General features: G+C 37.8%; 1 protein-coding gene across 1 annotated transcript in view; it reads left to right on the forward strand.

Annotated features, from left to right (window-relative positions):
• The first annotated feature begins 6,218 nt into the window (after positions 1 to 6,218).
• Positions 6,219 to 14,293, forward strand: part of Arfip1 (ADP-ribosylation factor interacting protein 1) — a 35,016-nt gene continuing 26,941 nt past the window's right edge. Inside the window, exons 1-3 of the mRNA XM_013029787.1 lie at positions 6,219 to 6,260; positions 8,849 to 8,901; positions 11,334 to 11,446. Coding sequence (XP_012885241.1) covers positions 11,399 to 11,446 — 48 coding nt within the window. The 5' untranslated portion in view covers positions 6,219 to 6,260; positions 8,849 to 8,901; positions 11,334 to 11,398. The remainder of the gene's footprint in view (positions 6,261 to 8,848; positions 8,902 to 11,333; positions 11,447 to 14,293) is intronic.

Raw genomic sequence — 14,293 nt, forward strand, 5'->3', positions numbered from 1 at the left:
TAAAGTTCCACAAAGTATCAAACATATTGCTTAGCATTCGATTATGGATACTTAGAGATTAGTCAAGAGATCTGTGTAGAGCAGTAAATCATAACCACAGCTTTTTGACATACTTTACATATAAGCCTCTTCCTTTTATATGTATTTGCTGTGTAAACTTAAAATGACTGGTATTTAATGCAAAGTCTTAGAATATGTCTGTGGTGGCTTATTGAGTTGTCATAACTTGGTTGGCCACATGGTGTCATTGTGGTACAGAAAATGCAATTGTCCATTTTTCATTCTGATTCTCATTGCCCAGCTGTATGATTGAAACTTCTTTATTTCTTAGTTCTTTTTAAGTAGTTGTACAAAGGCGTTTTCAGTTCCACATGTAGATTAGGAGTACAGTGCATCTTGACCAATATCACCCCTTCCATTATTCTCACTTTTTTTTTTTTTAGTTGTGGGTCTTGAACTCTGGGCCTGGGTGCTGTCCGAGCATTCTAGCATTCTATCACTTGAGCCACAGTGCCACTTCTGGTTTTCTGGTGGTTACTTGGAGATGAGTCTCATGGACTTTCCTGACCGGGCTGACTTTGAACCATGATCCTCATGTATCAGCCTCCCAAGTAGCTAGGATTACAGGCATGAGCCAGCGGCACCCGGTTTCATTCTCACCATTTTTTTACCCATCCCATCCATATTCAATATGCATAATTCAATCCTTGTCATTATTATTAATATGTTGTACAAAAAGTTTTCAATTCCATAAGTCAGGTAATAAGTACAGTACATCTTGATCAATGTCACTTGTGAATCAAGTTATAGTTGTCAGATTTATAGAAATTTCTTTTTTAGACATAGCTGAGGTGAAGCTTTTCCCGATTCTCACATAGCCCACGTCATTTTGTGTTCTGTTTAGTATCATTCTCTTTAGGTTGAGAATTGGAGCAGCCCGTTGGCACCACTTTGATCAGGCTTCTCTGCTACTATTAGTTAGGCACAGGAAGGCATTAGCACTGCTCCAACTGCTTTACATCAAGGAAAGAACATTTGTCTCTAGTCTTGAGTTTGTTACGTAATGGAACTCTGGAAACCATGGAGAGGGTTTTGAGTGAGGTGAAACACCCTCTCAGCACTAAAGTTACCTTGCCTAGAGGCCTTGAGATATAGGGTAAAAGGTGATCCCATAACCTTGAAAATTTTGCATCAGTTCATGTATATGTTTTTATAATATGTATTCTATTGTTTAACTTCTGATTAGCTCCCTCCTCCCTAATACAGCTGCTGTCATATTGCTTTCCTAAGAATTTCCACAATATTCTCAGAATGGAAAATGGCTCAGTGCCTAGTATTCTTTCAGATGGATTGCAAGAAAAAGTAAACATACCCATCCCAGACCTGTATACTGTGTGTGTTGCTCTCCTCAGAGACCTTCCCCATAGAACTCATGCACAGTTGCAGCGATGACCTGCCACTCTCTATCCCTCTTGCCTTATCTTGAAATATAAAGCCAAAATCTCTGTGACTTTTTCATTATTTATTACTTATTGATTACATTGTTTGTTTTCATTTATTACTACCTGACATAGGTTTGTTCACTGTTCATCTCCTGCCTTCCTGCCCCTAGAACTCAAGTCTACATGGACAGGGACTGATTCCTTCCTGTTCTCTGTGGTGGCAGAGCAGCAAGTGTCATGAAGTTGGTTCTCACTAGGTGTTGATTCAGTAAATAATACACATGCTCAAGCATGTATTTTATGGGGTAAGTGAGAGTATTAGGAAAGGTATGGAGTATACCTCAGTGGTAGATTGTTTGTCTAGTGTGTTTGAGGATCTGGATTCTATCCCCAGCACTCTAAAAGAGGAGGCTGTACATCACTAACTTGTTATTATTGTGGAAAACCCATAGGATCTATTGACTCTGCTCATGAAAATGAAGTCATCCCTCATATGTACAACAGAGGACAAAAGGAAATTTTAAATGAAAATATAATGCATCAGGAAACCCATTTGAGATCCAAGACCAGCATTTTCTTTTCCTGTCCAAGAAACTTTGTTACCTCTCTAAAGAAGGAGCTTGAGTTGTATTTGGTATACAGTTGGTGAGTGATCATAAGGTTCAGGGCCTTGAATTCCTTAGATGCATGACTTACTGGATGTAGAGTAGCCTTCCTTCATTCTTAGGAACACACGGACTTCTTGCCTTTAGGATTTTAAGAAGTGCTCCATTGACTGAAAGCCCAATCCATTCTGTTGAGTTGCCTTTGTTTCTTTCTTTATTACTTTATTTTTGAAGTTCATGATTTCCCAGATGTCTCTTTTGGCCCTATTTCTGTGTTTCCTAGATAGTGCTTATTTTTGTATCAAACTCATCCTGTCTCTTTAAAGTATATCTTTCCTGTATTTTTCTCCATCTCCATCTGTTCTCAAGGTAGTTTCTATAAAAGCTATTATTGTTGTATACATTAAGTTGTATATTTCATTATCTGTCCATCTATCTGGTTATTTATTTTGAAATGAAGACTCACTCTGATGCCCAGGCTGGCTTTGAGCTCCTGGGCTCATGTGATCCTCCCAAGCAGATGAGACTAGACAAGTGCCACTGCTGCAACTAGCTGGTGGACATTTTAAATCCATGTCTCTCAGTAACCTCTGTGTAGTTGCTCTATTGAGTTAATTATATGGCTGTTTTCATATATAGGCATGCCCTAATATAATTAAGATGACATTGTAAGTATAATAATAAGGCTGAGGATACTTTTAATCCTATGTTTCTGGGATGATAAGGAGGTACATTAAGGACCTTGGTAGATTCTACTGTCTTCATTATTCAAAAAATAAAATTACTCACTCTAAATTATATGAAAACACGTTTAATGCCCAGGGTTGAGTTTTTTGTTGTTGTTATTTGGGTTTTTGGGGGGAAGGAGGGGTGATCTGTTTGTTTGGGGGTTTTTTTGGTATCAGGGATTGAACCTTGGGCCTTGAGGATGCTAGGCATGCACCCCACCACTTGAACCGCCTCCTGCCCTTTTGTTTTTATTTTGTTTTTAAAATAAGTTCTTGGCTAACTTTGCCTGGACTGGCCTCAAGCTCGAAATCTTCAAGTAGTTGGAATTACAGTCATGTACCACCATGTACAGCTGCCCAGTTTTAGTGATAAGAAAACAATCTTACTGGTTCCAACTTCAAGTCTCCCAAAGATTTCTGTTGGAGATGGGCAAAGGAGACAGATACTAATATTTGAAGTGCCAGGTGTTATCCTGTGTACTTGTTACATATTGTTAATGAGGTAAGAACTAAAGAAACTCAGATATTCAGAGAACCTGCCTGGTATCACATAGCTACTAAATTACTGAGCCAGAGTTCCAATTCAGGTTCATCTGACCTGACTTCAGAGCAAACATTGCAACCATTACATTAAACTGCCTCATCAAATGATTACTTGCTATTTTTTGTTGCTGTTGTTGGAGACTGGGACTCAAACTCGGTATCTGAGGCTTGCTGTTGCTCATTGACTGGTGCTCTAGGACCAGAGTCACTCCTCCAAGCCCCACTGTTCTTTTATAAAATAACCATACACTTAAAATACGAGCTATTTCTCAAATGTTCACTGATATCCAGTCAGTGCTGTCCAATCTTGTTGCCTTCTGAAAGTTTACCCTGAATCTCTCAATCCAGAAAGCATATTGGAACTGCAATTGAAAATAAGTAACAGTGCTCACTGTGACCTACCATATGAAAAGCATTTTACACACTAATGATAACTGCTTTATTTCCAACTATGTTAGTAGCAAATCACTTGATACACACTTTGCTACAAGTGAAGATAAGATGAAATTCCAGTCCTAATTAAACAGTAGGATAAAGGGGCCATTCCCAGACAAAATTCCAAGTTCATTTAGTTTATTCCCAATAATCACTCAGTAACTGGATTATTTGGGAAATCAAGCTACAGATTTGGAGATTTAAGATTGAATAAATGAAACAAATTTCCAAAACTAAACCAAAGTGCTTTAAAAGATGATGTTGCATGATCATTTATTAATACAGTAATTTTACTAATTTGATATACAGCCTAAAAATACAAGAAAGACAGCAGGAGATCAATATACAGGAGTTAGGAACTGGAGAAAATTATTATTAAAGTGCTTTAATACGAGTACTTAAGAATAGTTTTAAGCAATATTAAAACTAACTGATGTCCTAAAGTGTAGATTATTTTAATTTCTATGTATGTAAGTCATGTGTCTTTTTAAATGTTTGTGGTTTTAACTAAAGAATTTAGTGGTAGAGAATCAACATGTCTGGACCTAGATACCCAGTCTGATTATCAGGCGTCCTCCAAAGGTAACCTTAAGGTAGAGAAAAGCATCAGCCCATGCCTGCTCACCTTCTAAGGGTTTTGCTTCAGTTCTCAGATTAGATACCTACTTCCATTTGCAGCACATACCTTTTCCCAGAACCATATATAAAATAAACCTAGCTGGTTTTTATTGCATTTCTTCCTTTGCAGAGTAGAAACAGTTGTTTAAATTGAATTATATCTTGATGAGTGGTTTAAATAATATCCTGGTTTGTCTATGGAAATTAACTTGTATAAGGGCAACTTATGTTGGTTGTGTGTGTGTGTGTGTGTGTGCGTGTGTGTGTGTGTGTGTGTGTGTGTGTGTGTATAAAATCTTAGCTATTCCATTTTATTAACATGTGGCTATACCATAAACTATCATTAGAAGTCTGTATTTAAAGTATTCTTAATTCCTAATTTCATCTTTTCTCCACATTTCCTTGGCTCCTCCTCTGGTCTTGGGCTAGATGTAGGTGCATCTTGTGACTGATTGTTATTCACACATGTCTCCCAAATTTTTCTGCCATTCTGTGCCCCCATATCTCAACATAGACTTTCACTATACCTGCCATGGCACCTAATTGCTAGCCTGTGCCAATAACATGCTTTTGACTGGCCTTCCTGCCTTCTCCCCGACAAATGTTTTTATTATGTTGAGAATGCATCCTGGTTTATCGTCATTCCATCTCTCCAGCCTTCTGTATCCTCCACCTTGGTAGCTTATACACACAGATGCCATCTTTTAAGACTTTACTTCCATTTAACTCACAGTAGTTATTCTTCTGAATATTTTAACTACATCACAGATTGTTGCATACTTTCCTGCTTGATTATAACTTGTCTTCAACTGATTAAGATATATTAAATGAGTATAATCCTCCCTGTGGAAAAAAATATCCTGGATCCCTACTGTAGGCTGTAGACTTTAGCATTAAATTACACAAGGTACGATGGATTAGTAAAATATATAACACTACTTTATAGCATAGTATCTTTGTGTGTGTGTGTGTGTGTTGTTGAGGTTTGAACTCAGAACCTCGAGCTTGATAGATTAACATTCTACCACTTGAGCCACACCTTCAGCCCTGCTTTTCCCTATTACCCTTTTGCTCTGAGCTGCCTCTCCTTTTCTGAAGTTGGAGAAACCCAATTTACCCAGCTCACCTTGAAGCTGAAGATAAATTAATACTGCAAGTCAATAATTTGTTTACATTGGCCACTGGTATAGGTTCATCATTGTATTAGACATCAGTCAACTTCTAAATATTAGACACAGCATTTTAGTGATCTTAATTATGATTTTTCTGATTTATTAGTAGATTAAAATTTTTAATTCGGTCAGGCACCAGTGGCTTATGCCTATAATCCTAGCTACTCAAGAGGCTGACATCTGAGGATTGCAGTTCAAAGCCAGCCCAGGCAGGAATACCTGTGAGACTGTTATCTTCAGTTAACCACCAAAAAGCTAAAAGTAGAGCTATGTCTCAAGTCGTAGAATGCTAAACTTGAGCAACAAAGCTCAGAGACAGCACAGCCCTGAGTTCAAGCTCAACATCAGCATACACAAAATTAAATTAAATTTTAATTTCTGTCTGCTGCTTAGTTCTAAAATAATGAAAACCTGTTATATTTGACATATGCTGTGACACTTAATAGTACATCTTGCCATATTTGCTGCTGATTATATATCATTATAGAAAACCGTAACAATATAAAGGAAAAGAGAAAAATAGTATGAGATTAAAATAACACAATTATTCTGAACTGTTATGTGCTGTGGAATTTATAACTTTTTTCTTTTATCCATACATTACTAAGGATTTGAAGCGTTCATTACCATCTGGACTGGGTCTCTCAGAATCTCAAATTACATCTCATGGCTTTGACAGTACCAAAGAAAGGGTTATTGAAGCAGGAGCATATCAAGGTAAGAGCCATGTGCTTGTAAATATGATTGCGTGGGGGAGGGGGGAAGTTCACCTATGCCACCATTATGAAGACAGCACAAGAGCTGAGCCTCTAACTTTATTGATAAAACAAGTCACAGATTTAACAGTGTAACTTAAGGGTAGGGATAGAGGGGGAATGCTGGAATATACATACGGCTTTGATCAAGATGCATTGTACTTACAACCTGACTTGTGTGGAATTGTAACCTCTTTATATACATACTTATTAATAAAATTACAAAAAATTGGTCACAAACGTAATAATTATCCTCTTGAACTTACACAATTTAGAAATTGTTGTAATAATTTTCTTTTTAGATTAGTGAGTGTAATTTTACTCATTATCATCTGGGGTTGGGACCAGGGCATCTGCAATGCTGGGTACAACTCTACCACAGCGTATATCCCCAGCCTGTGAAGTACTGAAATGGAAACTCAGAACTTGTATCATAACATAAATTTAGGTTATGTTGGTTAGTTTGTAACAAAAAATTTATGGCTATACTTACTTGTATAAATACATATTTCTTATTTCAAAAGAGATAAGAAAATGAATTACTGTTTTTCCTACTTTCATGCTATAGAGGAGATCTTCAAGGCCATCTGCAAGTTCAGTAATTTGCTAAGAGAACTTGCAGGAATCAGTGTAAAGCCCCACTCATGGCTATACTTTATTATAGTGGAAGACTACCAGGCATATTCAGTAAAGTCAGAAACTGTATGAGACAAAAAGTAAAATTAGGCGCCGGGCGCTGGTGGCTCACGCCTGTAATCCTAGCTACTCAGGAGGCTGAGATCTGAGGATCGCTGTTCAAAGCCAGCCCGGGCAGGAGAGACCGTGAGACTCCTATCTCCAATAAACCACCAGAAAACCGGAAGTGGCGCTGTAGCTCAAGTGGTAGAGCGCTCACCTTGAGCTGAAGAGCTGAGGGACCCAGGCCCAGAGTTCAAGCCCCACGACCGACAAAAAAAAAAAGTAAAATTAGGCGTAAGCTTCCAAGAGTCTTCTAACAAAGTTGCACAGAGGTGTCTTCATTCCCCAGGGTTTTTAATTAAGATTACTCACAAATCATCCTGTCTAGCAGTATCAAGCGTCTAGATTTTGAGAAGGAATACAGACTCAGCATAAACCACATTGTTTATATAAACACTGTAGGCCCAGTGAGCCCATCCCTGTGGGAAGGAGACAATCCCTCCTAAGTTCAGGTTCCCAGTCACCAGTCAAGAGCCAGATGTATAAGCTGAGTTAGCTTTTCTGCACACATCCTGTATGATATGTGTGTGTTTGTGTGTTCAATAGAAATGAAAAATTGCCTCCTGTTTTAATGTTCTTACCTAGAATAACTTTTCTAGTGCTCATTTTTAGGAGTAAAAGAAAAACCTGTAAACACATCTATGTTTACATTGATCATTTTTTTTGGTAGACCTATAGTTAAGTAGTTACAGTTGATGACCAGTGAATTATATTAATTTTAGTGCTGTCTTGTAATTCCACAAGTGGAAAGATCCACTATTATTATTATCTGCAAGAGGTTGCAGATAATAGTAATATATATTTTTATTGTAGAATTGTCCAACTGTTTAGGACAACTTAGATTTTGGTACATATTCTTTGCTGGAATAGGCATTAAGAATAATCCAGTATCATATTCTCCTCTCTAGGCTGTGAAGTGAATGGACCTTGTAGTAACATCATTTTTTTTATGTTTAGAAAAGCAAAGCTATAAAAAAGAAGAAAGCATGTCATATCTTAGCAGCATACAGTATAAGCCCTATGGGCACTGTATTCATTTATTCATTTATTCTGAATCATTCTGTATAGGGGATGACTTTTTTTGAAAATTATTATTATCCTTAAGTAGTTATATAAAGAAGTTCCCATTCTACAAAACAGTGTAAGAATACAAGGTGTCTGACAACATTGTCACTAGGGGATGACTTTTAATTTGACAGGATTGAATGAATAAGAGTTACTTTACCTTATTTGACATCATTTTTGTTGACCTCCATCTTCACATTTTATTTTTACTTATTTACGTACTGGGAATCAGGCCCAGATCCTCATATGTACTAGGCAAACCCCAGCCCAATTTTCAAAATTTAAATGTCAACATAGAACAAAAATGAATTTAATATTCAGATATTTTTAAGTATTACAGTGAAATTATGTAGCTCACATTTAATTAAATCTCTTTTTCCCCATAACTGAAACAATATTGCAGAATTAGGGTCTCCTGACAATTGTAATTTTAGTACATGAACATTAAAATGCTAGTCACACTTATTCAAAGATTAAACCCTAATCCAAAAGATGCTTAGTTTCACTTTGATAGCTTCATTTTGATGCAGTTTGTATAAGAGCACAACCTGGTCGTGCATTTAATCCTACAGGAAAGTGAACATATCCAGTCTTTAATCTCAGTGTTTGAATATTTAAAGGAAATGTCATTAAACCTGTATTCAAAATGTGCAGCTTGTGGAAGAGGAAAAGGATTTTCACAGTCAAATATCTGCCCTTTCCAGGTTCCCCAGCACCACCTTTGCCATCTGTTCTGTCTCCTAGCAGGGTTGCAGCTAGCCGACTGGCTCAACAAGGAAGTGATTTAATAGTTCCTGCAGGTATTCACTGCACTGATTGGATAAAGTCCTCTTGCTACTGCTGAAGCTAAACTAACTCAGTTTCATACTCACTTGCTTTGTATTCTTAGGTGTGTGTTTTTCTGGCCTTTTCGGTGACTGCTTCTTTATTTCTTAACAATAAGGAAAATAATTTTTCTAGACACAGCCTATCTTTCTTTTCAGAGTAATTACATCTCAAAGCTGAAATTCAATCTTTTTTAAGTTAAAAATATATTGAAATGTGGTTTGTTTCAAACATTCTTTCTTTGCTCTGGGCATTGCAGGTTCATTTATTTCATTCTAACAATCTCAGCTTGTCACCTCTGTCCTGTTTTCAGTTTAAAAAAAGGGGTGGGGGGGAGCGGAAGCTTCAACAACTAAGCTGTTTATTATTGGATAAGTTTGCTTTCTTATTTTAGTCTCAACTTACAAGTAGTTTGTAGAGTAAAACAAAATACCACCTAATTTACCAGTTATACCCACTGAAAAACACTTGGAAAATACCAGTGTGGCTGCACTTTAATGTTGTTGGACTATAAAAACAGAAAAAGAAGCTCATTGCGATGGCACACATCTAAAGCCCCAGTACTTGGAAGACTGAGGCATGAAGATCATGAGACAGCCTGGGCTGTATAGTGAGACTCCACCTCTAAGAAACAAAATAGGAAAAAGGAACTCCACACTTCTTTTTTATTTTATTACTGTGAGGATTTTGTAAATTCTCAGATGTGTTTGATTTTATAAACCATGCTCAATCTTTGTAGTGAAGTTATGTTTAAGGTTGGTCTGGCTATAAGAATAAGGTGAAAAAGACATTTTTAAACCTTTTTTTCTCCTTATTTTACTGTTTTTAAATTAATTTTTAGACAATTTCCATCCCAGGTCATTGATATCATAAACTTTCTACCACCACACTCCCCCCGCCTCAGTGTGTTGGTACTCTGTATTGCCTGGCTCCAGAACGCACATGGCACAGTAGTCATACCATGTGCAGGGCAGGGATCTCCTACACCTCCCCCCAGCCTGCCTTCCACCCCGCTGCCCCCCACCCCACCTCCATTTCCTTCCCCAGATGCCCCAGCCCCACTTCACCTGCTATAATCCTCACTGGCCCAGGCAAGCAGTGTCCCCAGGGGCCTGATGATGTTAGGAAGGTACTGCAGGCTCACCTGGCGCTGCAGCCGGGTCCCAGGGCACCCTGTCCTACTATTTCTCCTACACCTGTTTTTCCAACTACCACAGGAATCACTCTCCCATAATTCTCATAAACATTTATGAAAATCTTTCTGCTGTGGAAAATACTTTACTAGAAATATTTTATTACAAACTATGGAATGTATTTCTCTGCCCTTCCCCCACCTCTTTCTAATACTAGAAATTGAACTCAGGGCCTTCTTGCTTTCAGACAAGTACTCTACCACTTGAGCTATGCCCTTAGCCCTTTTGCTCCTGTTATTTTTAAGCTAAAATCTTGTATTTTTACCTGACCATCCTTGGACTATGATGCTCTCATTTATACCTCCCTCATAGCTGAGGTTGTAAACATATATCACTGTATCCTGCGTTTTCATTGAGATGAACTCTCACTAACTTCTTTGTCCAGGCTGACCTGGAATCTTGATCTTACAAGGTAGGGAGGATTAAAGGAATATACAGCCATGCTCAAATTAGTTTCAATAGTAACCCTGTAGTTTCTATAGAAACTCATATGGTTGGACTATAAAAACAGGAAAGTTGGTTTTCTTTCTTAGTTGTTGGAGCAGTCTATTGATTGGTAGGACTTTACATTGCCTTGCTTTTTAAATTTGGGGGTGAGGGGCTACTTAGAAAAATGTACACTGTTTTAACACATTTTGCTGTAATGATAGTAGCGCTTTTTTTTTTAATGTTCTAACTGATATATAAAAACAAAAAGTAGCCAGGCCCTGGTGGCTCACGCCTTTAATCCTAGCTACTCAGGAGGCTGAGATCTGAGGATTGTGGTTCAAAGCCAGCCCAGGCAGGAAAGTCCATGAGACTCTTATCTCCAGTAAACCACTCAGAAAACCAGAAGTGTCACTGCGACTCAGCCTTGAGCTGAAGAGCTAAGGGACAGTACCCAAGCCCAGAGTTGAAGCCCCACAATGGACAAAACAAAAACTGAACATTAACAGTGAAGTTATTTTGATACATACATATATATTATATTTAAATCAAGTTAAACAAAGTTAATCATTTATCATTTCTTTATATCAAAAACATTCATTTTTTAAGTGACTAGGAAATTTATTACCTTCCATGCTTCCAGGAAGTTTAAAATTCTTCACTTTGTGGGAGCCTTTTTAGTTTTTTAAGTGCAAAAGTAATTTAGTGTGAACAGCATCAGTATTTCCTTTTCTTTCTCCCCTTTGTCTTTATGTGGATTATTTTTGTCTTTTGTTATGATCATGCAGGTGGCCAAAGAACTCAGACAAAAAGTGGACCAGTAGTTCTAGCAGATGAAATTAAAAGTCCTGCAATGGAAAAGTTAGAACTTGTTAGAAAATGGAGTCTAAACACATATAAGGTTTGTATTTTTTAAACTATTTTCTAAGAATTTTCATTTGTATGTTATTTAGATTCTTTTTTTTTCATTTATATGAATAGGAATTACATTTTCATGGAAACATGGTAATACAATTAGAAAAATGAAATGTTTGTTTCATTTTTTTTCATTGTTGATCTTTACATATACTTTAAAAGTCAGTACAAGCTTGGAGCCAGTGGCTCACACCTGTAATCTTAGCTACTCCATAAGCTGAGATCTGAGCATCACGGTTCAAAGCCAGCCCCGGCAGAAAAGTTTATGAGACTCTTATCTCCAATTAACTCCCAGAAAACCAGAAGTGGTGCTGTGGCTCAAGTAGTAGAGTGCTCACCTTGAGCTGAAGAGCTCAAGGACAGCTCCTAGGCTCATAGTTCAAGCCCCATGACTGACCTAAAAAAAAAAGTCAATACAGAGTGTAAAAAGGTACTAAAATTCTCATCAGCCTTGAAATACATTTAGCTTAAGAGTTGCTATAGGTATATTTTCCCCTTTTCTTTGATACTTCACTTTTTTTTGGGGGGGGGGGTCGTTTGTACAGCTTGAACTCAGGGCCTGGGTGCTGTCATTGAGCTTCTTTTGTTCAAGGCTAGCCCTCTACCACATTGAGTCACAGTTCCACTTCTGGTTTTCTAGCTGTTAATTGGAGATAAGACTCCACAGACTTTCCTGTCCTGGCTGGTTTTGAACCACAATCCTCAGATCTCAGCCACTTGAGTAGCTAGAATTACAAGAATGAGCCACCAGCTTCGGCACTTCACTTGTTTTTAATTTTAAGAGATGATATCTCACTGTGTTGCACAGACTGGTCTTGAACTCGTGGTGTCAGGTGATCCTCCTGTCATAGCCTCCTGTAGAGCTAAGATTATAGACATACAACACTAGTATATTCATGCATAAAAGTATATTCATACTTGAAATTCTCTGATCTTTTGTAATAACTAAGTAATAACTGTACAGGCAGCATCTAACTGCAAAATAATTAGATTCTGAGTTTTAAATATTGTTATTTTCATTGTTCCAGAGAAATTTATTATTTTTCTTTATTCTCTGTAAAATTCATTTAACTATTTAACCTACAAGGTATTGGATATATTACAAACAGCTCAGGCCACAAATCCACTTGGAATCTGTTGGAATCTTAGCAAGGATAAGGCAGTAGAATTCCTGGAGTAGTTAAATAGCTGAAAGTGCCAGCAGTACACAACTTTGTGACAGGAGTTGATTGGTTGAGGATCTAGTGTATTAAGAATTGTCAAAGCTGGCCCGGTGGTTAATGCCTGTAATCTTGACTACTCAGGAGGCTGAGATCTGAGGATCACAATTCCAAGCTACCGTGGGTAGGAAAGACCGTGAGACTCTTACCTCCAATTCACCACCAGGAAACTGGAAGTGTGCTGTGGCTCAACTGGCAGAGCAATAGCCTTGAGCTGAAGAGCTGAGGGACAGCACCCAGGCCCAGAGTTCAAGCCCCATGACTGAAAAAAAAAAATTGTCTACATTTTTGTACAGAGTGGATTTCTCTTGTCTTCTGAAGTGTTAGAGTAAATTTGCTCTTTTAGTTAGTATTTTTAAATTAAGATCATCTACAAAAGTACAAGTTTTCTTCAGATTGAAAAGTGTTTTTAAATGTGCTATGTGAATTTTTTTCAAAATACCCCATGTTAGAACAGACCCGAGAAATGCCAATGGTAAGATGCTGTTTGTGATAGAAGTGGCGAAATTGAGTGGAATGCAGTGTAAACACGTGGAGATGCAGCAAGGTGTCCCCCTCCACGTAAATGAGATGATAAGCTAATTAAAATGGAAAAAAGAAAAGACACTGCTTAAGCTGTTTTCCTGTAGGCCATTCTTGTAAATCAATGTCCCTTCTGTTGTCAAAGGTGGGGATTCTATGAATCTTCTTATGTATCACAGCTGCTAACCGGAGAATTCATCAATGGCTGCTGTCTTCTTCCTGAGCTCACATATGCACTCGGTGTACCTTATGGGTTCTGCCGTCTTCCTGTCCTCCAGCCGCCTTAAAGCCAGAGTTAATGTCTATTTCTCTCTGTCCCTGTTTCTGTCTCTCTGTCCTTGTGTCTCTGTCTTTTCAGTCTTTCTCTTTCTCAGTGTTGTTAATAGTTTCTCAGCAGATTCTCTTAGATCATGTTCAGCTAATGTGGTCATTGTTGCTTTAAAATCCCTCAGGAGATCCACCTTGTCTCTAGGTGGCCTGAATCGGACCTCTGCCCACCTTGCCAGCTCTGTCTTCTGCTACTCTCTCTTGCCTGTGGATCTGTGTGTGCCAGATTCCACAGTGATCCCCTTAAGCAGCCTGCGCTTTCTCACACTTCTGCACTTTGTTCATGAGCTGGATCCACCAACTGTTTGGAATTCCCCTTAGCTTTGCTTGTTTATCTTTCATACCACACAGAGTTTAATTCATTCATTCTTCAAACTTAGCCATTTTTTCTTCATTTGTTCAGGAAATCTGCCTCTATAAATATTGTGTATCCACACATTTTGAACTTTAAGAAAACAGGTATTATTTTTGAAGCTAATAAATACCAATTCTATGTTTTGTTTTGTTTTCAAGTTGAGACTTTTGTTTATTTGTCTTCCTCTGCTGTCGTTTACTTGTTTTTCTTGTTCCTTATCTAGTTGTTCCTGTCTGTATCTGTGTTATCATTTCCTTTCACCTGTTTCTTACCTCTGTAGTAATCTGTTTTACAGTACTAGCACACCATCTGAAGCTTGTTTTAAAATGAATGTTAATGAAAATGGCTTACATAAGATATTGCATGCATGGTATAATGCCATTTGAAGGAAGGATCATTTCCCTTACTG

Source organism: Dipodomys ordii, unplaced genomic scaffold (assembly GCF_000151885.1).
Source record: "Dipodomys ordii isolate 6190 unplaced genomic scaffold, Dord_2.0 Scaffold122, whole genome shotgun sequence".
Taxonomy (NCBI): Eukaryota; Metazoa; Chordata; class Mammalia; order Rodentia; family Heteromyidae; genus Dipodomys; species Dipodomys ordii.